Source organism: Anomalospiza imberbis, unplaced genomic scaffold (assembly GCF_031753505.1).
Source record: "Anomalospiza imberbis isolate Cuckoo-Finch-1a 21T00152 unplaced genomic scaffold, ASM3175350v1 scaffold_66, whole genome shotgun sequence".
NCBI lineage: Eukaryota > Metazoa > Chordata > Aves > Passeriformes > Viduidae > Anomalospiza > Anomalospiza imberbis.
In genome coordinates this window covers 434,674-461,338 of record NW_027100273.1, presented here as the reverse complement: position 1 = coordinate 461,338, position 26,665 = coordinate 434,674, and the positions used below count along the sequence as shown (strand labels likewise).

General features: G+C 45.0%; 1 protein-coding gene across 9 annotated transcripts in view; it reads right to left on the bottom strand.

Annotated features, from left to right (window-relative positions):
• Positions 1-26,665, bottom strand: part of LOC137467520 (E3 ubiquitin-protein ligase NEDD4-like) — an 89,543-nt gene that overhangs the window by 8,168 nt on the left and 54,710 nt on the right. For 4 of the 9 annotated variants that reach the window (XM_068179005.1, XM_068179004.1, XM_068179008.1 and 1 more), the window contains 16 exons: positions 19,132-19,182; positions 17,104-17,165; positions 16,884-16,986; positions 16,490-16,656; positions 15,437-15,569; positions 14,751-14,927; positions 13,423-13,497; positions 11,915-11,974; positions 9,041-9,172; positions 8,463-8,582; positions 7,606-7,803; positions 7,120-7,197; positions 5,729-5,783; positions 5,583-5,639; positions 1,796-1,854; positions 420-485 (listed from right to left, as the gene is read on the bottom strand). In XM_068179005.1, coding sequence (XP_068035106.1) covers positions 420-485; positions 1,796-1,854; positions 5,583-5,639; positions 5,729-5,783; positions 7,120-7,197; positions 7,606-7,803; positions 8,463-8,582; positions 9,041-9,172; positions 11,915-11,974; positions 13,423-13,497; positions 14,751-14,927; positions 15,437-15,569; positions 16,490-16,656; positions 16,884-16,986; positions 17,104-17,165; positions 19,132-19,182 — 1,593 coding nt within the window. The remainder of the gene's footprint in view (positions 1-419; positions 486-1,795; positions 1,855-5,582; positions 5,640-5,728; positions 5,784-7,119; positions 7,198-7,605; positions 7,804-8,462; positions 8,583-9,040; positions 9,173-11,914; positions 11,975-13,422; positions 13,498-14,750; positions 14,928-15,436; positions 15,570-16,489; positions 16,657-16,883; positions 16,987-17,103; positions 17,166-19,131; positions 19,183-26,665) is intronic. The other 5 variants (XM_068179006.1, XM_068179001.1, XM_068179007.1 and 2 more) reach the window with 3 other exon arrangements.

Here is a 26,665-nt window from a genome sequence, read left to right as displayed (position 1 = left end):
TTTGGGCAAATTACTGGCTGAGAACAGCTCAGTGACAGATCAGACACCTGGTGTTCCACTTCCCCATGTTTTTATTTCCCAGTGCTCTCTCAGTCCATGAGCTGAGAGCATGGGGGAAACTGGGCTAGTTCCAGAACAGTGCTGCAGACTTCTGAGGTAAATATTTGATGAAAATGACAAGAAAAGTATCAAACAAACAAAACAAAAAAGGAGAATGATCGGCTGTGCTCTATTTTAAGGGCATTTGCATTTATCTAGAAAGATGTGAGTCTTAAAGACTTAGAAAAGCTTTTTGTCGAGAAACCCATCAAATTCAAACTTTGCTTGGTGTTTTTGGTTCCTACATGAGCCCTTCGTGAGCAGCACAACGGAGCAGCCTGGCAGGTGTGTCCTGCAGCCCCCGAGCTGGTTCTACTCACAGGTTTCTTTAACTTCTTGCGGAAGTAGTCGTATTTCTGCTTGAACTCCCTGGAGTACGGCACTGCCTGTTGGGAGCAGCGGGAGGACACGTCATTCCTGCTACTCAGCAGTTTGCTACCCCACAGCACTTAAAAGGGATGGACAGCCCTGCTACCCACACATTGTGCTATGGGCTCCCCTGAACCCACCCATGAGGGACAGCAGCCAGGAGAGATTTTAAAATCCCACAAAATGACATCACTTTACTCTGATCATTTTACTGATGATAATATGACTTTACTACAGCCATTAAATAATCTTTCTATGTGTTTCCTTTATTTAAACGCTACCTGAAATGCAATTTAAGTAATTCTGTTTGTCATGGCAGCAGAAATATTATTGAAAGCATTCAGATGAATTCCTAGTGCTTCTGTGAAATGGATTAGCTCCAGCTTTCCCTTAAAACCAACAAACAAACCACTGTCAGTCGCTCAAGGAGACCATGATCATTTCATTTCCTTCAAACAAACTTTCTCAAATAGTCTCTCTCATTTATGCTCAGCATTTCTGGGGGGAGGCCTATTAGCAATTTGCACAGTACTGTGTGTGAGGATCTCCAGTTTTAAATGCCTGATAAATGAGTAAATCCCTCCAAAAGCAACTATGGTCAAAAAGTGACTATTATTGATATTATTACTGAGCAGTTGGAATTTAACCGTGCAGCAGGCTCATCTGCTGTGTCCTGAAACTCTTAAAGGTCCCAAGGACTGATGCAGAATAAAAGGGTACTCTTGGCACCAGGAAACATCTTGGGATTGGAAGTCTGATCACTCAGAATACCATAAAATAGCATAAACTGGCATAACCCAGCAGAAAAAGTAAAAGAATCACTCTGATGTTTTTAAAATTTGATACTGAAGTAAAATGCTGTGTTTATTTTTTTCCTAAGGCTGATATTCTGAAACCTCTGTTTAACTGCGGGAAGCTTTATGTCTCTTAAACTGACAGACCGATTTTTTTGTCTTTTTTTCCCACACTTTGAATCTACATAGGCCCACCTCTCTCCTCCCAAGTGTAAAGAGCTTTTCATTGTCCAGAGATCCCAGAATAAACAGAATGGTGTGTCAGCTCAGTAAAATCCTCCTGTCAGTAATGACCCAGGTAATGGGTAAATAGGAGCACTTCTCCAATAACCATCCCCAAACCCTGGACAATCTGGGAGACTGCCCAGAACTTGCTGTGACATTCCCAGCTTTTTCTGGCTTAGGAGGTAGACCAGCAGAGCTCCTGCTTCCCAGGCTGCCCACCCCTGATCTGGGGAGCAGGCAGGGCCTGCTGCTGTTCCAGCTGTACCCGAGTCAGGGCATTTCATGGAAGATCCCACAGCAGTACTTACTGGGCCCGTGATGGCTGGGTTCTGCAGCCTGGGGTCTTCCCACTGGGTAATTTTATTATCTGCAAATAACAAAAGAGATGATCCCATGGCTTCTCTGGTACCACACTGTGAACATCTGTTGTTTTCTCCCTAGCACTGCTCAGGTCTGTCAGGGTTAGCAAAGGCTTGTGTCTCCCCACCCTCCCCAGCTCCAACACACTGTTAAGTTGAAAACATTCACTCAAAAACACAGAACTACCCCAGAACCCAGGGAATTTGCACTGCTCTGATGGCAACATCTGCAGGAGTGAGTGAACATGTTCATTTGAACACGGGCTGGGACTGGAGATACACGGCCCGACAGGTAAAGGAACCCAGAACTTTTGGCAATGACACCCTAGGTTACTGTTTGGAAATTTTGCATAGACGGCTGAAGTATCATACTTCTAAATTTGGAGGGAATAACATTTTTCCTAGACCTTAATGAGAAGGTAAAGGGAGGCAGAACTGTCCTGTTTTGGAGCAAGAAAATCACCCAGTTACAACCAATGGAGATGCTGGCAGTGGCACAACACAGCCCAGTTCTTTCCATCTACAGCTTTGAAGAGCACCGGGAGGATGTAGAAAAGGTTCTACAGGACCATGGTGGGACTCCCCTTCCCTGCCTCCAGACAGCTGCTCCTCCCAAGATTCTGAACACAACAGAATCACAACAAAACAATGGTGTTGCAACAGTAAGACAATGCTCCAAACCCCAGCCCAGTTGCCACCTGCAATGGCGAGGTGTTGGTCACGCTTGGCCTGCCATCCCTCTGTTTGTTACAGACACTGCTCTGGGTTAGGAACTGGGTATCAGGAATCAAGGTAGCATTTTCCATGTTTCTAGAACTGGAAAAGCCCTGTAAGTTTGCATCCCAAGCTGGTTTCAGAAGGACTGGGATCTGAAAGGTGTCATTCAGCAAATGTTAACTGGAGAAAATTCTAAATGATTGCAAGCACAATCCAAGACATTTGATCTATTAGTTAATTCAATAGTAAAATACTATTTTATTTCCCTTCACACATTAAAGCTATTTATCACTTACAGGAATGCTGGAGGGCTGCCAGCCTGAGCTCCAGAGACCCCAGAGATGCATGAAGCAGAGCTGCTGCCAAGGTGGAAACCCAGCCCAACCCTTTCCGTTTTCAACCCCTACACTGGAATTCCCTTCTACAGAGTTCTCTGGTCACCTTCTTGACACCAGTGGCCACAAATCACAGTGCCAGTTTTCTGTGGAATCAGAGGTAACATAAATGACTGACAATGTGTCAGCTCTTTGCTCTCTGTACTTCAGAGTGTGCGATGACACCAACGAATCTCAGTCTAACTTTCTTTTCAGAGTCTTACAGGGACTTCATATTACAAATGGTGTTCCAGGGCTACAGGGGTCTGGCATGAGCCACTTCACCTGGAACTGTAGCTCAGGATTCTCTGTCTTATCCCAAGTGGACATGGATAACAAACTCATTCCTTTTGAAAAACATTTTCAAAAGTCTCAACATTTTCTAAAATTTCAAAAATTTGAGTCTTCCCACCAATACAATTCTGTCACAAACCAGGCTCTCAGGCCTTTGAGGATTCCCTCTTCTCCCTGCCTTTCCAAAGCGGCCACTATTTCCCTGAATTTTGGGACCCCCTGCCAGACACAGAACTCTCACAGCCAAACATTCCCAGTGCTGATGGCATCGGAAGGGTTACTCCAGGTTGGATTTCAGCACTCCTGTCAATACATCACAGGGTGAGATAGTTCATGACCAGGTGATGGTACTTTTCATGCCCTTTTCAACCCAAATTCTGCTAATTGCTCCCATTCTGAGTAACACTTTGCAATTCTCTTTACACAGTCTCTTCCTGCACACTGCAGTAGCCATTTGCCAGACTCACTCTGACTTCCCATCCCATTCCAGCGAGCCCCTCTCCCCTCTCCTGCCCTGCTGCTTCCTGCTGAACTAAGGAGTGCTTCCTCCTAATTCCTTGTGTAAATCACTGATTCATGTTGTAAATATCACCACGTGCAGGTGGAGGGGAACCCATTCCATGTATCCTTCCCCCCTGTCTGTGAATCACTGGTTCAGAAAATGGATGCAAAACGGTTGTTTTCCCTTCTGATCCCTTCCAACGGGTAGATAGCACATGCCTGGGAGGCTCCCAGGAGTGGCAGCAGTGTGCAGGGAACACCAGTGTGTCCATGGAAGGTAAGGTGCCTGGGGCAGCTGAGCGCCCAGAGAGCCAGGCAAAGGGGTTCCCTGTCACACACAGCCTCTGGTACCAGTAACACCGGTGTGCTGCATCAGTACTCAGTGCTCCTGGTCCCTGTGTACAGCAGAGGGGCTGTGCTGGCTGCAGGGGACTTCGGCAGTTTCTCCCAGGGATGAGAAAACCATTTCAAAAATAGGACAAAGAGCACTGGAGAACTATGCAGCAGAGTTACAAAACGTGGCAGGGAAGCAGGACACGACCAGCAGCTGACTCTGTCAGACTTGTCCTGCTGGTTTTGTGTCCTGGCAGTGGCACAGCCCCTGGCCCTCCATGCCCCCCAGCCCAGCCACCACAGCAGTGCTCAGGGACCAGGCTGGGACCAAAGGGACATCTGCTGGAAACAGGCAGCATTACCAAAAGCTTCCCTAAACTTTTGTGAAAAATGCTATGTCAGAAGCTAAATCCACTCAGATCAAAAGAGACTAGAGGGAGAATTCAGATGCACATAAATTTTGCTTCCCAACAGTTACAAATTCTTTGAGGAAATCTAATTAATGTATGATTTTTAACATTCCATTTTAGGGACTAACGCATGCTCAAACAGCTTTAGGAGACTGAAAAATTAAAGAGTTTTAAGAGAGATTGGGAGTCTCAGCAGATACACAGGTGTTTTAAATGGGACAGCTTTATCCTGTGACTCCTTAGTGGCAGCAGTTTAGAATCATTTGCCATAGTTATATTTCCAGATCTCTGTTGGCAAAAACAATTACAGAAGGGATAAAGGAAAATAACTCTGTACCAAAGTTTGGAAGAGGTTCTTCGAGTGCTTGACAAGTGTATTATTTCTAATGTTTAGTTAAAAGGATTTATACTATTTCAGAATTGGTATTACTTTAAAGGCAGTCTTTTAATAATGACTTAATATTGTCATCTGTATGGATGAGCATGGGAGTCAGTGATACTGAGGGACAAACCTAATTCTGTCAAACGTGGGTAAGTTTAGGTTTTAACTCTCTGTGCACCCTCCTCTGATGGTTATGAGAGTTAGCTATGGCTGCGAAGAAATGTCTTATTATAAGAAGACCCAGCCCAGCCTTTGTGGGCTGCTTTGTTTCCAAACACCAACAAAACTCACACAGCAGTTCTGAGATGCTCTAGGAAGACAAATCTACAATGAAACATCACTTACACTAAAACTCCACTAACAGAACTGGAGAATATTAATGGGCTGGTGCAGTTTCACATGCTCTAAATAGGAAATAAGATCAGAATCAGCACTGCCACAGACCTGAAAGCAGAGGAAAGTACTTCTCAGTGCTAATTGCTCCACTGCCTATATGTGGAGCTGTGGCTACAGGATCTTTTCTCATCTTATTTTCTATTCCTAGAGTATATTTTAATTTATTAAGTGCAAATAAGCCATGGGATCATCAACAACAACAACAACAACTCCAAAATATCAACAAGAACAAAATAAACCACAGAGAGGAAATGTTAATGCTTCACAAGTCAGAGAGGGACAAAGCTTGATGAGCCAATTAAAGCAAGCTTCCAGTGAATGTACAGTACCGTAGGAGGGCACTAAGTCTCTGGTATCAATGTCTCCACATATCAACACCTGGCTTCCTAAATGAAGAGTAAAATCACAAAGCTTTCACTTCAATACTTAGTACCTCCCTTCGTCTATTTGCTCTAGTACCTGAGTGCTTACTTACTATGGTCTATATAAAATGTTCTTCCATCCAGGTGTATTCTTTCCTCCCAGCCAGGCTGGAGATGGGAAATAAAAACAAAGAAAAGAGAGAGTAAGTGAAATAGTACCAGTCCCACACAGCCTGAAGCAGGGCATTGCTCACACCTACTGGACTTGTCTCAAAGGTGCTTATGAGGTAGGAAACCCCAGGTGACCAGATGCATAATGGCAAGGCCACAAATCCAGGCAGACTCACACCTAAATCTTATATAGGTGACTGCATCCTGTGCAGGGAATATTTTTTATAGAGGAAACCTCTAGCCTCAGGATTCCCACCCATTTCCTGCTGTGAGCAAACAATCACAGAGAACAGATGATCCATCGTTTCTGCTCCTACTTCTGAAAGCCATGTGGGTTATTTACTTTAAATGTGTAACCCAGGCTCCCTGTACAGTGGGACAAGAATGTCCTAACCTAGTCCTCAGTGCTTCCCTTTTCACCGTTCCCTTTTCTCATGTCCCAAGCGCCTGCAGTGCAGAAAGGAGAGTGGATGGCAGGATGTAGGGACAGGCAATGCTGGCCAGCCTGGGCTGCCAGAAACCACAGAGGAGAAATTATTTCACTTCAGTCCAGTTGGAGGAACTCGTGTTAAATTCTGTAGTCATCCCAACCTCACTCCAAACCAGGAGGTTTAACTGAGGTGAACTCTGTTACTAACAATCTGTTGCTAGTGACAGGTCAGGCTGCCCTGGTTTCACTGCATGTTTCACTCCTTGCAGTTAACAGAACAAACTGTAACTGGGCCTTCACTGCCTCCACGGTTAACACACGCCCCACGTACCTGGACAACTGTTTCCTAAAGCCAAAGAGCATTCCTGCTGCTGTGACCAGGAACTTGTCTGCTTTCACACATTACTCTCCACCTTTAAGGGCTGGGAGTATTTTAAAAACAAAGCAAAGCTCTGCATTTGACATGTCTGTAAATCCCCATTGTACTTTGACTACAAATATGACAAAACTTCTGACATTAAAATGATGATTTGCCCTGCAAAATATGGAGGTTTCATTGAAAAATCAAAATTTATTCCAATTTCTAAATGCTACAATATGCTGGTGCACTGATAGAGCTTGCTTGGCACAATCTGCTCTGTTTTTCCTAAGCAGTGATTATGATTATCTAAAAGCACAGTCAGACACAGCCCAGGTAAGTGTGTGCAAAGCACAACACTTCAGTAGCACAGGAAAAGGCCAAGAGTTAGAGACTCCTGGGCGGGCTCTGGAGGGCCTGAGCAAGCCCCAGGGCACAGCAGGGCTCCAGAGCCTCCAAGAAGGGCTGCAGCAGCCTGTGCCCAGAACAGAACAGAGCCCTGGGACAGGAGGTGTGGGTTAGAACACAGGCACAGCATCACTTACAGGAAGAGGGCCCAAGTCATTGGGGTTCAGAGACGCTTTGGATCTCAAGTGCACTGGAAACTTCAGCCGTGGATCCTCCTGGAACACAGGAATGCAACTGTAAATCCAACAGATCAAGGTAGATCTACAAAGCACAGACTTCTCTGGAAATCCTCCTACGTTACAGTTTACAGTTTTTTATTCTTTTGAGAATAAAACAAAATATGCCTTATTAGGATTTCTACAGTGCACTGAATTTTCCAGTGCTGAGTGAGTTAGGGTGATGCAAGACCTGACTCCATTAAATGTGTGCTATGTCCAGGGATATGCTTCAAAAACCACAGGCCTGTTCTTAGGATGTCTGCACTCCACAAGGGCTTTTACATCCACATGCACATTTTTGGCTCTTAAAAACACGAAGACAAGAGCCATGCTGAAATAGGGGCATGCAGGCAGAAGACAGAGGTGGGAGCGTGGCCCCCGGGGCCTCGGCTGGAGCGCCCTTACCCAGGTGGTGGTCTTGGTGTTGTGGTCGATGAAGAAGGGGCGGCCGTTCGGGGCGATGCGCATCTCCCAGCCCGGGGGCAGGAAGCTCTGGGCCCCCTTGTGCTGCGGCTTGGGGGAGTTGTAGGGGGACGGCTGTGGGGACTGAGGGTTGGACAGGGTGTCCTTCACCGCCCTGCGCACCGGAGAGTCCTTCATGCCCTGCGGAGCAGGAAACAGCACCATTGCGCACACGGCACTCGGGGCTGCAAAACCAACCCGACCTGGCTTCACAGCAAGTAGCTTTTCATTCCCGATGTAACTAATACTACAATTAAATGCTGGGACTGATTTACTAGAACTTAATTAGCTCTATCTGTGCCTTCTAACATGCCCAGTCTTTTGCTGTAAAGGACATGGTCTTCTGTGCCTTCCTCGGCACAATGACAATGTCCCCAGTATTTACACCTGACTGTACCTTCCCCTGCACCTGCCCTGGATGTGTCCATATTTCATTTTACCAAGGAAAAGACAAAAGCAGTGTTTTGTGCTTCAGGGGCAATATATCTCATTTACAAGAAAGCCTTTAAGTGCAAGGCTGTGTGAGCCACAGCTCTTCAAACTCTTAAGCATGAAGAGGAGGTCTGAAGAACTGGCTCTCTTCAGCACAGCCACAAGTAGCTGAGACAAGAGTTTGAAGCACACTGTCAGTAGTCAAACACGCACGGGCTTTTATTGCGTAGGGAGCCATTTCAGCTACTCTTCAGCCACCTCACAGTGAACATCAGTCCACAGCGTTTGGAATTACTTGGAAAGAGACTTAAAATAAATGCAGCCTCTGTCTGGAGGACAAGGAGTGAGGAGCAGTGGGAGGGACTCACCTCGAGCGGCGCTGACAGGGTGACAGTGGGGGAGCTGAGGCTGCGGGGCCGCCGGATCTGCGGCTCGCTCAGGTGGTTGCTGCTGCTCGTGCCCGGCCCCACCATCCCGTCCTCAGCGAGCTGTGCCAGAGCAAACCAGGTCACAAAAGTCACAAACACTGCCCATGCTTAGGACATGAAAAAACCAATGGCATTGTTACCATCACTACTGTTCTTCTTAACCAGACTTCCTTAAAGGCCCTAAAGGGGATTTAATGTAATTCCACTGGAAGGGCCAAGAACCTAGGGTTCTATTAATGGCTTGAGCCAACTTTCACATTTAATCCAAAGAACACATTTGCCTCCTTTTAAGAGCTCTTCTGCATCTCTGCATCTTCCTTCCCTTGCAGCAATCACCTTAACCTGCGCCTTGATATAATTAAAAGAAGTAACCAAAACCATCCCAAATTATTGCAGCTTTTTATGATTCATCTGTATTGTCATGACAATGATTAGGGTATTTCCTTTGAATTTCAAATTTCTGGAAGCTGCCTCAGCTGGAATGACCAAGCGCTGGCTGCCAGGATGCAGCACGGTACCTGCATGATGGGCCGTGTCCACGTGGTGGTCCGGTTGTTGTGGTTGACGTAGTAGGTGCGGCCCTTGGCGTCCTTGCGCTCCTCCCAGCCCGAAGGTAAGCCCGGCGTGGTGTGCACGTAAGCCACAGAAGGCTGCTTAGGCAAGAAATAATTGAATTCTTATTTTAAAATCGCTTAAAAAACATTTTAAACTCTGTTGTTTGTAAAAAAAGGGCAACTTGTTAACTTATACTCTTCTTAATCACAACAACCACATGGGAAAACCCAGTTTCTGATTTAATTTAATTCAAGCTCTTTATCATGTGCCTTTGAATCAAATAATTTTTTTCTCCCAAGAGATCTTTTGGGTCAGTTTGACACAGATTCAGCAAACAGACAAGTTTATATGCCCTCAAACATTCTATTTTGTTACACATAATGAGAAAAAGGAACTCTATGTTTTAGTGAGTTTTCCTTAAAAGGCTGGGGTTTCTTCCTTTTATCAAGATGGATAAGTAAGAGTTAAATAACCATGAAGATCTCTCAAGTCCTGCTCTGTTCTTTACCCCAGGGTGTCTTGAATCAGTTGCCAGAAACTACTGTGGGTTTATAAAGTTAATTTTAACCATTTTGCTCTGTCACAAATGCTGCACTCAGGGCTCCCGTGTCCTAACAACACCAGATAACCCCAAACTGGAGCCTCAACTTCAGCATGACAAAAACTTTTTACTAAAAGCTCCACAAGTCAGACCCTGTTCTAAGAGAAGCATACAGGTAAGGGAAGAGTCACATCCTGTTGCCCCCAGGCACTGTGTCCCCGTGTGTGTGGCTGACATCCTCTCGTGTCCTTGCTGTCCCCACAATACCCAAGCACAACTTCATACACATGGGCTATGAACTGGAACCAAGTGGGATGAAGGACCTGCCTAATTCAGAGGCTGATGCACTACAAGCTCTGGGGTTTTGCCATGAAACAGTAAAGGCCTCTGAAGGCTCCTGCTGAAATCCAGGACACATTCTCTTCCTCCCCTCTATATTCCTTGCTTCAGCAAGGTAATGAACTTAATTCTCATTCTTGCTTCATCTCTGCCAGATCTTTCCCAGAGCAACTGCCATAGGCAGTGCAGGCACTGTTTAAGAGCAGAGCACAGCTGACACAAGGAACGCAGAACTGCAGGGATAATCAAGAAAGGAAAGGAGAAAAGCTGCTGGATGGGTCAGGAATCTGACATACTCCAATAGGGAACAGAAAACAGAGGGAAACAGATGAGAATCCAAGTGCAGACTCTCAGACTCATTTCTCTCCTGAAGAGCCAAGGGCTATTTCCCCTGTGTCAGTTCACAGAGCTGCAGGCAGTGAGGGGAACACCTTGCCCAGGCTGTGCCAGTGGCTGTCAATCCATCAGTCCGGGGTCAGGGAGGCCACGGTAAGGGCTGCAAACACTCCACAGTGTCTCAGTTACAACTCAGAGATGGGGAGAAGGACACTGCTTCTGGGCTGAGCCTGTGGGTGCTGCTCCGAGGAGGGGGCTTGTAGGGATTCTGAAGGCAAAACCAAAGGGACTAGAGGCTTTTGCTGCTGACAGGTTGTTCGTCTGCAAGCCTCAGGTGCCCAAAGACCCAAGAGAATGCAGCCTTTGAAGACAAAGGATTTAGACCATGAATCTTGTGTAAGTCCCAGTTCCTCCACAGATCCCAATTCCTCCCAAGTCCCAGTTCTTCCACAGATCGGGGACTCTGCGTGTAAATGCTGAACAAAGACAAGGGGGGATTAGCTACTGCAGCATGGTGAGGTAAAACATCTTGGTATGGCTGCACTGAGTGTATATATACACTCATCATCACACAAAATACTAATTTTTTGCTCTAAAAAGTCTAATCAAGACAAGATGCTCTACCAAGGGAGTACCACTGCCGTGCAAGTTCACCTAGCACAATTAACTAACTACTAACAAGTCAGGCATTTTATTCAGACTTTGCTATTTGCAAGTGTGCTCCTCTGGTTCTAAAATTAAAAACCAGTGAACACTGACAGTATTACAGAACGATGCATCAACACCCAAAGTAAGGTTTATTTATTTATTTCCCAGATGCAAATAACAATTTATACCAAGTATAAGTTAAATTTCTTTCTCTGAAACTAATTCTCTAGGAGGGCATAAATTCATAAAAACCATTTATGATAGTTACTGTAAATTATTTCTGTCAAATATTTCTGACTGGCAGTTAATTAGGTTAAAGGTTCAACATATATATTCAACATAATCTAACATAATTAGATTATATAGATTAAACCCACTTTCCTTGTAAATTACACTTTCAGCAAAGTATATCAAGAATTTTATGGGATGATCAAACTACAGTCTTGGACTGCTGAGGAAATGCTGGAAAATGAAACTGGCATTCAGTAAGACCATTAAGAGTTTTGTGCTATATCACTGTACCCCCAAGGCTCTCAAATTAAGACCAACTTTAAGAATTAAAATTAATTAGTCTAATGGAGAGTAAGGGAAGACAAGAAGATACAAGATGCAAACACAGCTACATGTACAATGATTTGATGTCTCTAATCACTGCTGCTTCCAGTACCCCTTTGAGAAGAATTAGGTGTTGTAGCTTTCATTTTTCAGGAGCCCGTGGCATTTCCTTTAGTGCACAGCTTTGTCATAATTCAATGTAACATCCATGTCCCTAAACCATGCCAGTATTTGAGTACAATTCCAGTGTTTTGAGAAATGTTGAGAAAATTTGGGACAAAAATATCTAAGTTTTCATTCAATAGCTGTATTTCATTCAACACATGCCTGCTATTTTTTTACAAAGTTCCTCATTGTACAAGACCTAAATGTCCCCCCGTTTTATTTAGAGATAGTGCTTGATAAAGAGTTTTATTACCGTTGGCTCCTCTCCCCCTGTGACAGTTGAAGAACGGGCTCTCCTAGAGGGACCATTCTGCTGTTAAATGACAATTAATGTTACACATATTTACTGAAGAACGTCACAGGTTACTGTCACATCTTTAGGAGCAAGGCACCAGACACATTCACCAAGAGAGAGCAGTTAGATGGGTAATAGCAAATCTGAAAGCCATCCGTCGTTGGTAACCAAGCCAGAATCCCAGAGGAGCGCTGGATTTACAAGAACGTGTACTCAGTTGCCAGAAGAGAAATGATCGTTAGCTCAGGAAGGATGAAATGTGGTTAAGATCAGTACGATGATGTTTAGAGCAATGCTCTCAGTGCTGCTGGTTTGAACATGTGCTCAGGAAATGAGTGTCCCTCAAGAAGCAGGAGAAAGGCCTCTCTCTTGCCAGCCCCAGCTGCCAGCCCACGCCCGGCCCCTGGCTCCAGCAGTGCTAAACACAGCAAGAAAGCAGCAGAGCAGCCCTTGTTCCCCCTGCAGTCAGGCACAGAGGCTGCACTGGGACCCAGCCCCAGAGCCAGGAACATGCCTCAGCTACACTAAATAACTCCTACAGCACGGGGAAAATCCAGCCAAGAGAAAAGCTCTGCGGTTTCTGGAAATGTTCACCCAAGAGCAGCAGAGAGAACAAGCAACACAGAGACAGCAACTTTGGTAACAAGCTTCTTGGTGTGCACACGTTTTCCATTTGCAGATTCACATGGGACATATTTATAACTTTTAAAAAATTAAGAAAAAAATCTTGGAAGAAAAGTATAATCTATTGAAAGATTCTCTTGCACTCAGACCAGTTTATTCAAAAGCACACCTTGCACACTCCTATTTTAAGTGGTCTCTGTACCTACTGCTGAGAGGTGGCAGAGAGAACAAACCTGCCACCTCTGCAACCCTTGCATGTGGGCTGTAGGAGAGGCACCACTTTCTGTCAGCTGGAGCACAGTGTGCCTGGCTCTGACAGGAAAAGCTTTGTTTACAAAACATCTTTGTGTCTTTTCCTGTTTGTACAATTTCCTTAAATAAACCTGCAGAAGTTGCCTCCTTTTCACTACAACCAGGCAAAACACCGATCTTTGGGATTTTAGACAGATTTGTATGTTGCAAGTAAAATCAACTTATGGGCCACAGAAATACATCTGCTATCAGAGTCCTGTGGCTGCTCCAGTTCCAGGTAGAGCTGGCTCTCCTGCCCTCTCCTCCCCCAGCTGGGAACACCCCTTAGAGGAGTTTCTCCACTGACTGCACATAGGAGTGCAGTAACCTAAATTTCCATGGCAAACAACTGAGGAGAGGTTGACTCGCTCAGTCTCCAAACATTTTCCTGTCTCAGGAATGCCCTCCTTTTTTAGCTCCCATGAATTTGGTTTGGGACAATCAGACGCCCACCTTGGTCACTGATCCGTGCCTGACTAGAGCTGACCCAAGGCAAGGTGTTATTCACAATGACAGAATGTCCACCCAAAAAGGAAGGAGCTCTGGCTTACCAGGGATAACTGGGACTGTTCAGCAACTGTGTCTGTCACACTGCAGGACCTCAGTCGTGAAGAAGGTTCTCTTTGCTGCAAGGAAAAAAACAGAAAGATGTCTCCAAGTTAGGGTGTCTTAAAACATAATGTTTATTCAGAAAATTCAGTAATTACAGCTAGCAAGCAATTACCTACTTCTGTTTTACCACAGAGTGGTATATCCCATTTCTCTACTTCCTATATACTAAAAAAAAAAGGGCCCGTCCATTTTCCTAAAGGAGAAATGTCAACATGAAGAAACTTATGAATTATTGAAAAAAATAAGGAATTAAGAAATATATCCAAAATCAAATACTATGGATGAGAGCTCAAAGTCTTAAAAATTAATTTACTAAAAATTTTATGGTATTTCTTAAAAAAAAAAATCTGTTTCAAGCTTCCTCTTTGCTGCTAATGTTTGAATTAGTTGTGTCTTTTCCCAAGACACATCCTTCATGATTGTGAACTAGAAACAAAGCCTCCCTAAAAAAGCAGACACACATCACGTCTGACACTACAACACAATTCCTCCCCACCAGTCCAGCTGGGCACTCGAGGGCTGAGCAGTGTTTAGGAAAACACAGCGCTGACACATCTGCAGTAAAACCGGTGGGGGGCTACTAAAACTGCAGTTCTCAACACAAGCCCAAGTGCCGCTGCATGCAGATCCAGGAGAGCATCAGAGCTGTCACTGGCTGACCAACCTCCAGGTGGCATTCCCATCAGTCAGAGACCAACTGCACTGGCTCTTTGGGAAAAACGCACCTAATCAAGATTCTGTTTAATGAGAACAAGAGTATTTCTTATCTCTTGAACTGCAGAGGTACCTTGATAGCATCATACTAAGAATAAAAAAAAAATAAGATCACAATGCTCTGTTTGATATTTACAATTATTTTTGTAATCAAAGAGACCTAAAACATTCCCCCACTTGTACATGCATTATCCTGATTTTTTTAATGGCATCTGACTAATGGATAACATAAATACAGAGACCATTTTTTTGTTTTTCCCTTTCCTTTGGAAATTCCTAGCTTGATACCCTCTACTCTTATCTATTTTGTTTCAGTAAAGGTCTAACAGTAGCAGAGTCTGAAATTAAACTCTTGAAATCTGAACAGAGGAATTCTGTTGTATTAGGCAGTTTGCTTGCTGGTGAAGCCGATACATTTTTTGGAAGGGAATTTTAACTGCATGCTCAGGTTTTCCTGAGCCCGGCAGTCGCTCCCCATGCATGAAGTGATTCAGGCAATGCCAAAGAGTAGCACATTTCTGCACTAGGGCTTAGCAGATTACACATTACATACAATCAAAGAGCCGAGTTGTTCCCCATTGGAATCAGGAGTGACCTGGAGTCTTCTGCTCAGCTCCTCAGATAGCTCCTGAGGACTGGTCCGGGACACTGGAGATGCAGGAGGAGGCGGCAGAGACAAGCTTAAGGAATCCCCACTGGCACTTGCCTCCTCTGAAATGGTTTCCCAAGGCTAATGAAAGAGAAGAAACTAAGTTCAGGTTTTATACAGAGTCTTCTTTCCCTTTGCCTTCCGTGTGATCATCTCACTGCGCCCAACACACAAACAACAGCTTCTCTTCACCCTAAAACAAGGCACTACAGAAAACTGAAGCACAGGGCAGTTACAGCCAGTCCACTTGCCTTTTTTTTATCATTTATTCCACTGTTGTTTAGAGCAGAATATGAAAGTGTTTCTATCAACATATATAAGACAAGCAATTTGGAATGATAAAAGTTTCTCCCAGCATTTACATGGGACTCAGTGCTGTCCACAGGCCACTAGGCAGCTGCAGCTGCACAGGACCCTGGCAGTGTGCCTCTGGCTGCACTGTCATTGTGCTCCTGACACCTTCCCAAGGCAATTTCCACAAACGCCGTGTAAAACCACCGCTCTCTGTGCTGTGTGGTAATTAGCTCACATGTGAGAACCATGGCAGCTCGAAGTTTAGTCAGTTCCTTAAGCCCAAGGCTTGGGCATACCTCAGGAATGTCTCCACTCTCCACAGGCTCTGGCTCCAAATCCTCACTGATGTGGCGCCGAGAGCGGAACCGCCTGTGAGCTGCCTCTTGGTTTATCTGTCTGATATTGTTATCTGACTCGGATCCCACGTCGCTGCAGGGGGGGAACCCAGCATGGGAAGGAGAAAAGAACAAGAAAATAACCCAAGTTAAACTAAGCCTCCCATTTTGTCCATTGTCTTCAAAATCTCGGTAATAATGCTTTCGATTATAAAAATCATTATTCATGCATGTATCGAGCTTCATAATTAGGAGACTGTTTCATCCCTCAGTTGAAAAAAAATAAAACTGGAAGCACTTCACAAATACCACAGAACACCAGGTTGGGAAGGACCTCAGGGGTCATCTGGTTCAACCTCTGCTGGCAGGGAAACCATGGCCTAGACAAGATGGCCCAGCATTCTGTGGAGCCCAGCCTCGAACATGTCCAGTGCAGGGGATCCAGCACTTCCTTGGACATGGTTTAGCAGTGGCCTTGGCAGTGCAGGGTTAAAGACATGATCTCACTACAACTCAACACTGCCAGTTGAGTTATACAGTTTACAGAGTTATTCACACTCTGTAAAATGTAAGCTCGCCACAGCTTTCTAAATCTAATCTTGAGACGATATTGCTACAGACCTCTCTGACAGCACATCCTGGGAATGAAGTGTATTCACAGAATAATAACCAGGATCTCCTCAAAGCTAATCTGTTCCACTTCATTAGGACTTAGTAGAGTCGACTTTTTTCCTTACCTCTTCAACAGTCTCTATAAACAAAGTAATTTATTCCTGTTAAATTACTTACTGAAAAATTCCTTATCTGTCTCCTAATATTCTAAGATGTGTTGTTAATGCACTGCCCTCCCTGCCACCCCAGGGTTCCTGGAATTTCCCAGAACACTCTGTGTCTCTGTGATCTGCTGGGGGCAAGCAAGTCTCTTTCAGGCACAAACCAAGCGTGTTTCCCTTTCTGCCTCGAGCCTCAGCCTGGCTCTCCATCCCACACAGCCCCCAGCCCACGGCTGCTTACATGAGGCTGGGCCGGTGCCACTGGGTGCTCCTGTTGTTGTGGTTCACGTAGTAAGTCCGCCCCAGGTTGTCCACCTTCTCTTCCCACCCAGGAGGCAGCGGAGGAGGCGGCAGCTCCTCCTGACGCTGAGATGCGGCATCGCTGGAATCCACCACGTCCCAGCCATGCTTAGGAATGAAGGAAAAAGACCTCTATGGTTACAGTGTGCACCTCATTTCAATGAGAAAGGAGCTAAATCCCCATCAGTCCATTAAAGAGGGATTTCCAAAGGTGGCTGGGTGGTGGCTTGGTGCCAAAGAGAACCAACTGCCAACTCTGCTTCCAGGGCCTTATCCTTCAAGTGCAGCCAACTCTACAATTTTTCTTGAATCCTTCCTTGAGATTTCAGCCTTACCTCAGAGTCATCCCTCTGATCACTATTTTCTTCCTCTTGGCCACCATTTTTGGGCATATACGCCATCTTCAGTCTCAAGAAACCCTTCACACGAGATTTGTGGCTACAAGACAAGGAGGTACATTGTATTTAAGAACTCTTAAATAATTGCAAATAAAAAAATCATGAAATAAAGAAATGTTTTAAAGTCCTCAAATGTTTTAAAGGTCCTTCCTCTCACCTTCTTGGTCTGAGGAGGAAATCCTTAAATGTGTATGGCCTCTCCATGGTTGGGTCTTCAGTCTGTAAGCAATGGAGAAAATGGCAAATTAAAGGGCTTGCCCACAAGTCCAGCCACATAAAGAACACTCACATATCAGGCTGACAGATTACATCTCAGATTTCCACTGAATCCTAAGTTACCTAAAGCCTGGAATCTTGAAAACTTTCTATTCCTTGAGAATTTCAGCTTTCTTAACAAGAAAGTCACATCCTTCACATGTGCAAACACACAGCTGCAGTGGGCACAGAACTAGGAATTTCAGATGCCAAGGGAAAAGGATGATGAATCCATACACACACTTCTGATGCTGAATGTCTGGGGAACTTTATTCTAACCTTGAAGCATGAACTGTGTTACGCTTGGCAGTCAAATCCCACGCAGCCTCTCCTTTCACTGCCTGACCCAGTGTCCACTTTCTGTGGGAGAGACATGTTGCCCGTTTTGCTCAGAGATGGCAGATTTGAACAAGCTCACCAGGACACCAAGGCATGCATGATTCACACTGCTGTTTAGTGCTCAGCTGGAAGGGACGTGCTCCCAGTGAGGAGCTGTATTGTTTACCCAAATTCTGTCCATAGTAATTAGCTGGTATTGCAGAAACAAGGACTTTGACAAACAAATCAGCTGGATGAGAAAGCTGATTATTAATTTGTTAATAAATACATGCCAATGGCTCCTACCAAGGTAGTGGAAGGATGACTGTAGATGTACAGTGTGCACCCACACCTTCTCAGCAGGTAACCTGCTCCCTGGAACGGGGCAGGAGCAGGCGGGGAGGTCCTGCAAGGGCACAGTTACTGCAGGAAGGACTGCTCTGACACACAGCAGCTTTGCCATGGAAAATGTCTGAGGGGGAAAGGACTCTTACCACTGTCCCACCAGGGCTATTTAGATCATGTCCGTGCTTAAGGATACATAAATGGAGCTATCCACACAAGCCCAGACCAAGCAATCCTGCACAGCACAGCTGGGATGACAACAGCTCCCATGAGAAGGGATCCACACATTTGTCACCACAAGGTGTTCCTGACCCTTCCCTTGTAGCTTTCCAGCGTCACAGTTTATAACCCAACACACTGTGTGCAGACTGCTGATCAACCATGAAAGATACATCTAAACAAGCATCACAGTGCAAGTCATTACAAAGCATTTTTCTCCTACAATAACATCCATCAATAGCAAGAAGTCAAAATCAGACACAAAAAGCCAGTTATGCTCAACTGACACCTTATTTTGATGTAAAAACTGCAACAACTTCACCCATTCACACATAAAAAGCCCTGCGAGGTCACAGATGTTAAGATTAACATGCATAACATTTAAAAAATATTAACTACATTCAGCCAATGTCAGCCATCCAAAACAGTATATAATATCAGAAAGGTTCGTACCAAGGCTAATGCAATCACTGTAAATACATACACATATATTTATTCCTATTTTAAAATCCATAAATAGAAATTGCACTTAATTTAGCATCTAATTTTGCAGCCCATGCAGAATCCTGGCTGCTGGGGGGAAACCAGACCACTGGAGCTTTACAGAATTACACAACCAGATTTACACTGAATTCCTCCATTAATTAAGAAACAGAAACAAACATTACCACCTTCAAACCAAACACCTCAAATGTCTATTGACAATAAAATGATTCAAACCCTGTGTCAATTACTTTCAATTGATTGCTATTGAACTCTTACTGTTGGCAAAGAATTCAATTTCAGCTAAAATAATGAACAGATGACATAGCTCTGGCAGCCTTTTGGTTTTTCGTGCATTTGCTGAAGTAAACCTGCTCTCATGAAGCTTTTTTTGCACAGAAAGTGCATCCCTTCCCTGCACAGCCGATGCATCTGCCCGTTCCTGTGCAGGTGAGGCTTGGTTGTCCATAACAGTTTCTTTTAAGCTCTGCTGGGAGCCCTGGCTTTAAGAGAATGTGCAATCAACTGTACAGAGCCCCAGGGGTTCCGGGGGTCTGGTCCTTACCGGGAGGTGACTGAGCGGCACATCCACCTGGCCCAGGAAGTCGTCTCTGGTCTGTCACACAGAAAGTAAATTAACATCAGAAAAGCAAAAAAATAGTAAATATCAATCTAGTCACAAATAAAGATGATTGAGTACTGTTACTTTAGGAATCACTGGTTTCTACCCCTTTATTGTTGCCCATTATTTGCTGTTCTAATTCATTTATCTTAGCACAGTATTTCTTATGACACTCCAAACAGGTTTCTGAGCCCACGGCACATGTGGTGGTGCTGACACATTCTGCCTGGGGGAAACCACCAAAACCAACCCAGAGCCCCCACCCCCCCCAAACACTGAGAAGCCTCAGGTGCTTTCCTGTTGAAGGGGGACAGGTCCAAGCCTTCCTTCATGGACTGGCAGTCCTACGTTTACCCATCGTGGGAGCAGCTCACCCAGCAGGGTGAATTCCAGCGTTGGGTCTAGACTGGGAATGCTCCCCACAACAGGCAAAGCATGGAAATGTTGGCAGCAGCTGAGGCCAAAGGACACCAGTGGCAGATGGGTGTTGTTTGCGGTGGGACCTGGGCCCTGTGCTCCAGGGGCACCTGGGATTCACTCGGACAGGAATTTTCACCATCAAGCAGTTGTGTTCTTCCAAACCCAACCGTCTACCAGGGAACGCAGTTTCTGTTCAGATACTGTTTGTGACACCAGATATCAGCCCCAGTGATTCCCAAATAACCCGCTGCCTATTTATAACCACGCTATGCACGGAATTCCAGGAAGTGCATGCTGCTGCTGCACAGCCAAGTTTACATATTTCTCATAGCAGAGCATTAAGTTTAATACTAAAATTCATATTTTATATGATAACCTCATAAGAATTCTGTTTCTACTACAAAGATAGGATGATGCTTCATGATCCCCACAGAATGGACACATCCTGCTGTGCTGGATGCTAGGGAACAACACAAAAAGCACCAAGGAGACCATGGGTTTTCCAATTTTAAGTAAAAAACAGTAGAGTTTTTTACTAAACAGTAGAGTTTTCTACTCCCCAACAGGGAGTAGGTTTTTTCATTACAGAATTTTGACTATTAATCTTCTTCCCACCAAATACTAGAAAAACCTGGTAGCATGCCCTGTTTTCAGGGAATTAACATGCTTTCCCCTTAATACTGGCAAATTCCAAGTACTCGCCACCTCCTGCCTCAGTACAGTCACTCCAATAACAACTGCTCTGAAGAAAATATACACCTATTGCTACATCTCTTCTTGCAGCTTTTAGCTCAAGAAAAATACAACTCATGGATACAGAAAATGTTCACGTAGGCTAGAAGCAGCCTTAAAGAACCTGAACCAACAAAATATGTTTATAGCTTACAGCGGAACTGGAAACCCCTCAGTCCCAGCCAGCTCTGTAAGCGGAATTACTTCCTCATCTAAGTCTGCATGCCTATGGTCACCTTTGCCAGAACTAGGGCTCTTGTAAAACTCAGTCTTTATGTAACACTTGACTGTACACATACATCTGTAAGAAAAGGGGGGGAGGCTGGTATACTAATATTACTATTTAGTATTTTTGTCTGTGAAAAGAATTTTCTCTTGCAAGCCTCCACAGCTCTAAAATTTAGGCATTCTCACTTTGGGGCTTCCAGCAAAGGCACCTCATGAGCCACAGGAACCTTTTCCACTGCCTTCCTTTTCCCTTTTCTCATTATAATGATGCTGTTTGGGGTTTGCCCCTTTTTTTTCCTATGTTCTCTGTATTCTTCACACGTATATTTCGTAACTCTGTCACCTATCGTATTAGTAGCTAGATTTCCCAGTGCTTTTCCATGGCGTTTCCCTAAGCAGAAAGACGAAACAAATTCCAAAGCTCCAAGCCCCGGGAGGTACAAGGCTCCAGTAATATCTTGGTTCTTTCTGGGAGTCAAGGCTGAGAACAACCCTTCAAGATACATTTTCATGGACAAAGTGTTACAGCTAGTGCTGAAGGGGGGGCTCCGGAGAAGGGGCTTGATTGGGGGAGAATTGCATCACCACTTGTCCTCCTAACTGGTACTTTTTATCAATTATGCTAGTTTCCTAAAACCTATAAAAATGTACTCACCCCTGAGGGATGGTAGGCTTTTGTGGACATCTGTCCATAACTGCTCCTGAAGGCCTTCAAATAAAGATCCCCTTTTATATTACCTCCTTACTAAAATTATCTCGAGTTTCATTTCCAGGCTGGGAAAAAGGCAACAATAACAATGTCTGTTTTGAGAAACTCTGTCACTAAAATTCACAGAGCCACCCAAGGCACCAGCCTGTTCAGCTGTGTATCACAGTATCACACTGCTAACTCCTGCTCCAGTCTGATCCCCCCAGACAGTGAGTAATCCCTTCTGCACAACAAAGGCACAGGATGCAGATGCTCACCAAGCTGGAGTTTGAGTAGGACTTTCCCAACCAGAAGGAGCAACCCGTCAAATGCCATTGCTCCCGTCCCACCTGGAACGTGGCCTCTGTGTGGGCAGCAGGACAAGCACACGCAGGCAGGGGTGGGGCAGGGCTCAGATGCTTTGTCAGAGTCTCACTGCAAAGCCCAAGTATAACAAAAGCTATCCCAAAATTTCCTAATTAGCCTTTAACACTCCAGAGCAATTTTACCAAGTTTCAGCATCCCCTGGTCCACCTGTTGGGTTGGTTTAGCACATTTATTGCAGAAGAGGAGAAAGTCAGACACTATCCTACTTTCCAAGGAGCTCTCTTGAAATGAAAGGTAATCACTTCAGTGTTTTGGCAGAAATAAATACCCCATCTGTTCAGGAAAACCAAATCTGTCCAACCACCTCGCTCTTTCATGCATTGATCCTGTGGGAAAGCAGCACCAGGCTCGCAAACACCAGGCATGGCAGGTGTTCTGTGCACTGAATATTCCTGAATGTGTGAAGGACCCCTCACACCTGCACAGACACTACAATGAAACCTGGTCATCACTGCATCCCAAGAACAGCCAAGACCTCAGCTGTCCAGTGAAAGACAATGGAATAAAACACGGAAACACTCCATTCAGTGTAATCAGTAGTCAGTGACTGAAAACGCTTCAAAAACCAACAGAACTACTTGGAAATTCTAACTTGTGCCAAACACCTCAGAGTATGAAACAACTCACTCTTCATTGTAGGAGATTGTGGTGACAAGGTGACGCTCCCAAGCCAAATGTACGTGAAATTTAGGCTGCAATTTGGTGCCTATCCAAGCTGCAAGCCAGGAAGAAAAGCCTGGGATAAAAGTCGCAGTGCCCTAAACACCCTTAGTCTCCAAAGCAGCAGAGAAAGGAAAAGCATCCATTGACACTTCGGTGCAAACCAGAATGTTTAGCTCAGGATTGTATACACGCACATCAGCTTTACTTGGAACCACACAAAAGTACGACTAAACTGTTGCATTGATGCTCATTTCAGTCATTGAAGCTTGTTATTTGCAGAAGGGAAAGTGTCAACAGTTAACAGTTCAGCTGTTAGAGACTTGCTTATTTCAGCTCTGGAATAAAAGGTAAATATTACCTCAGACATGCATCCATAAGGTAGAACAGACATTACAGCTGGGCAATAGCTGAGCACACGAGCAACTACAACAGGCAACTCAACTCCACTTAGCTTTATTCCAGTCTGAACAGAAATCAGAAGTTAGAACAGCAGAGGTACAACAGGCTAGTCAGGACTTTGACTAAAAGATCACACAAACACCGTGAAGGACCTGCTGGAAGGGGCAGGTCTCACAGGGACTAAGACATTTAGCCATGTGCCAAACACTATTAAGCCCCCACAAACGTGTACACAAGCTGACACCCCCAACACATGCAGCTCTCCCAAGGAAAGGCTCTACTGCTGCCATGCAGTGCCAGGCCAAGCTGCAGTCCTGTGCTTATCTGTTGCTTCCTTAGACCAACATCGTCAGGACAGCTCTCCCAGCAGCCCTGCTCCTGGACTTTTCCTGCCTGTTTCCTAACCTGGACCAATACACCACGCTGTTACAAATGATCACCAGCAATGCAGAACAAACTCCTGAAAGTGCCTGAAAATTTCCTAAGGTTGGGAATGAACCCAAAGGGGTTCCTATGGAATGCCCCTGTATGAAAACGTGATCACCTTGGCCTGGGAACTCACAAGAGACCCACAAAGCACAGAGCCACGGCTCATCCAGACTGAAGGAGTGGACAGAGACAGTGACAAGCTGTGAAAAGAAGAACAGGCCCGCAGAAGCCGTACTGCTGCCAGCTGCCAGCTGGGGCTGAGGCCGGAGCACTGTGGGTACTGAGCTCTCAGAGGTGCTTTGGTTCCCTGGCCAGACACCAGGCTGGGAAATAACACTCCACCCACCTACAGTTCCCTTGGCATTTTGAGATGATCAGGATGTTCCCAGCTTTCTGACCCGAAAATTGTTGTGCACTATTTCTGGGCACTGTTTAAAGAGATGCTGCATTCCAATCCAGATATTGCTTCATTTCAGAGCAGGCAGACATGATCCCTCTGGTAAATTTAACTGGTTTTTAGTGGCCTTAAAGTAAACCAGAGTTCACACCTTTCTCAGACCACAACCATGCTGTGCCGTGCATCAGCACACAGCTATTGGCCTAAATTATTATCCGGGTGGAAACCCTGCTGAGGTTCAGAGCCCATCTTCTCTTGACATTTATTCTAAATATATTATAACAATGTTATTTCCAAATTTTTCGTATCACTGCTGCTCTGGTGGGTAACACGGAATGTGGTGAGAGTGGCTGTGAAGGGTGCTCATGGCAACACCACGTGGAACGTGTGCCAGCAGTGGTTTGGTGGGAAAGAGGAGAGAGGGACAGGGAACCCAGCCCTTGGGGACATGGCAGCTGGCTTAAACCTGCTGACCCCGGCAGCTAAAGGCCAAAGGCACCGTGCAAGATGGGATAAACCCACTTGGCAACGCCAAATCCCGGGCTCTCAAGAGGGCATTCTCACCTCCACTGAGCACTCAGCAGCCACTCTAGTAGAACAAATGTGAAAAAATAAGCACCAATTAAGCCAGATTTCCTGATGTAGTACTTAAACCCAGCACTTGAGATGTGATGTGCCATTGCTGCCAAGTCCTGGAAAACTGCTCCAGAAGTGGTCCAGACTGTCTGGCTCAGACAGCACCTTATTTCCCAGCACAAATACAAGTGCTGCACACACCAACAGGAAAAATACGAGAGCAGAAAACACTGCTGCCTTCCCAGAGAGCTACAGGAAATCACCTGTCTCACCTGGAGAGAAAACTATTCTAAACTGTACTTTTACCAAAGGCTTTAAAAATGTAAAGGACCCCAAAAAAACAAAGAGGATTTGTGTTCATGAAAGTATTGTTGATTATTAAAAAAACACCAAAAACCTAGCAGCAAACCACAATTTTGTTAATTGAAACAAAGCACATTTAACTGCCCTTGACTAAAACCTTAAAGTATTAATTAGCCATCACAGATGCCTCTCTACACCTAAGGCTTATCAACTCCCTGATCTCATTCTCATGAATAAAGCCACAACGACACTTTTATGATGTTCCTCTATCATTTGATGATATGATTACTAAAATTCTTAGCTGGCAAGTTCCAGCAATCTTTCTTTCTGAACTGCAATAAAACTCTCTTCATTTATATAAACTTCCAGAAATTTTGCCACTTGCCACTGTCACCACTTCTTTCTTAAGCAAAATATTTTCAGCAGCACTTCCCAAGCATAACTAAAACTCCACTTTTCATTTGCTCATAATTGCAACTGACTATACTTTTGCAGTGGTATAGTAGTCTGCAACCTGGTAGTGGTATAGTATATCTGCAACCTGGCTCTGATATTTTCACTGATATTTTCTTAATCAAGAATACTGCACTGTAACCATGAAAAAAAAAAAACCCTAAGTGATGTGTGTGTGTGTGGGGGGGTGGTTTTCCTATTCCAAATCTGTAAGTGCAGGCAGAACAAGCTACACAGGTGGGTTATTTCCTAAAAAATGATTTCCTGTTATTCCTTCCCACCAGAGTAAACAAACGCTGACTTTTCCTCCAGGCAGCTCAATACAACAGTGTCAGATTACACTTTCCCTAGTGCCTTCCCTCTCAACTTTCATTTTACGACCCAATTACTGCCCGCTGGGGTGTCAGTGCCGCACACTGAGCACAGGGAAGGACAAGGCACTGAGCTCAGGGAAGGACAAGGCGCTACACGAGGCTCCCAGTGTCACACACAGCTCTCGCTCTCCAGCCTGGGACACCACAGAACCAGGGAACATGCAGGCTGATCCTGGAAGCCAAACCAGAACCGAGATGAAGGAATTAAGTTCTGAGCTGCAGTTTCCTAGATGAGGCAGTGGTGCTCCAGAATCGGCACAGCTGAGACAGGAATGTCTCCTTCCTGGCACACACGGTCAACCACAACTGGATCAGTTCTTAAACGGATTAAGCAAATTGCAAGACATAAGCGCCAATTATTTAAATCCTGAATTATTTGTCTTGCACTGCCACTGCTTATTTAAACATAACAAAAACCAGCGGGCACCTCTGCCAAGATCTGCTATACTCCTGAAACCCAGTAACAGCCAAGAAAACTCTGGATAATGTCAGGGAAAAAAGAACCAGTTAAGCCTTATTCCGTTCATGACAGGAAAATGGCTTTCTACTGGGCTGCCCATTGTAATGAAAGGCGTGACACACAGGAGGGCTGCAAACAGGAGGCCGCTCCTCGCTCTCACTTACCTGTGATGGACAGAGCGAATGCCTGCTGGTATTACCACTGCTACATTACCAAGAGCCTCTGGAAAGATGGGAGTCCATTCCTCCTTAGACACTGAACAAACCAAATGTGGACAAAGTACAGGAGTAGCAATGGCAGGAAGAAGGAGCTGATGCCCAAGATACTTAAAACGGGCCTGAGCTGTGAGGGGATGTGGAAAACAGGAACAGAATCGATGTACAGAAGTGAAAGAACAGGTAGAAAGTGTAGAACAAAATAAAATGTGTTAGGACAGCTTCTGTCCTATGTTCTGTAAGAAATGAAGGAGTTATTGAAAAAAAAACTCTCAGAACAAAAATTAAACAATCTTCTGATGAAGCTCCATCGTAACTCCCCAAGAAAGAACAGTGAGGCACAATGGAATGGGTTCAAATTCCCAATGCAATAGTCAGTAAGCACCACTAAGTTCTAAACATTCTGCACAATAATCTGCTCTGTGGAGTAACAGAAAAACCTGCCCTCTGCAATCCATGTAACTGCAGCCTGTGATACCCAAACAGCACTCCCACAGCAGTCCCGGAGCTGCACCATGGGCAGGAGCACAGAGCCCGGGACCCTGCTGACGTGGCCAGAGCCGCTCATGTCTCTGAAGCCACACGTGAGCAGGTGCCACCTCGGCAGCTCATGCACAGAGCTCTGCCCAGTGGAAGCCAACCTTCCCCTGCCCACTACTTCAACATTCTGCCATGGCAGGAGAAGGGCACTGTGCCAAGAACAGTTTTCCAAAGAACTCTGGCTGAAACTCTTTGCTCAGAGCCCTCAAGCCA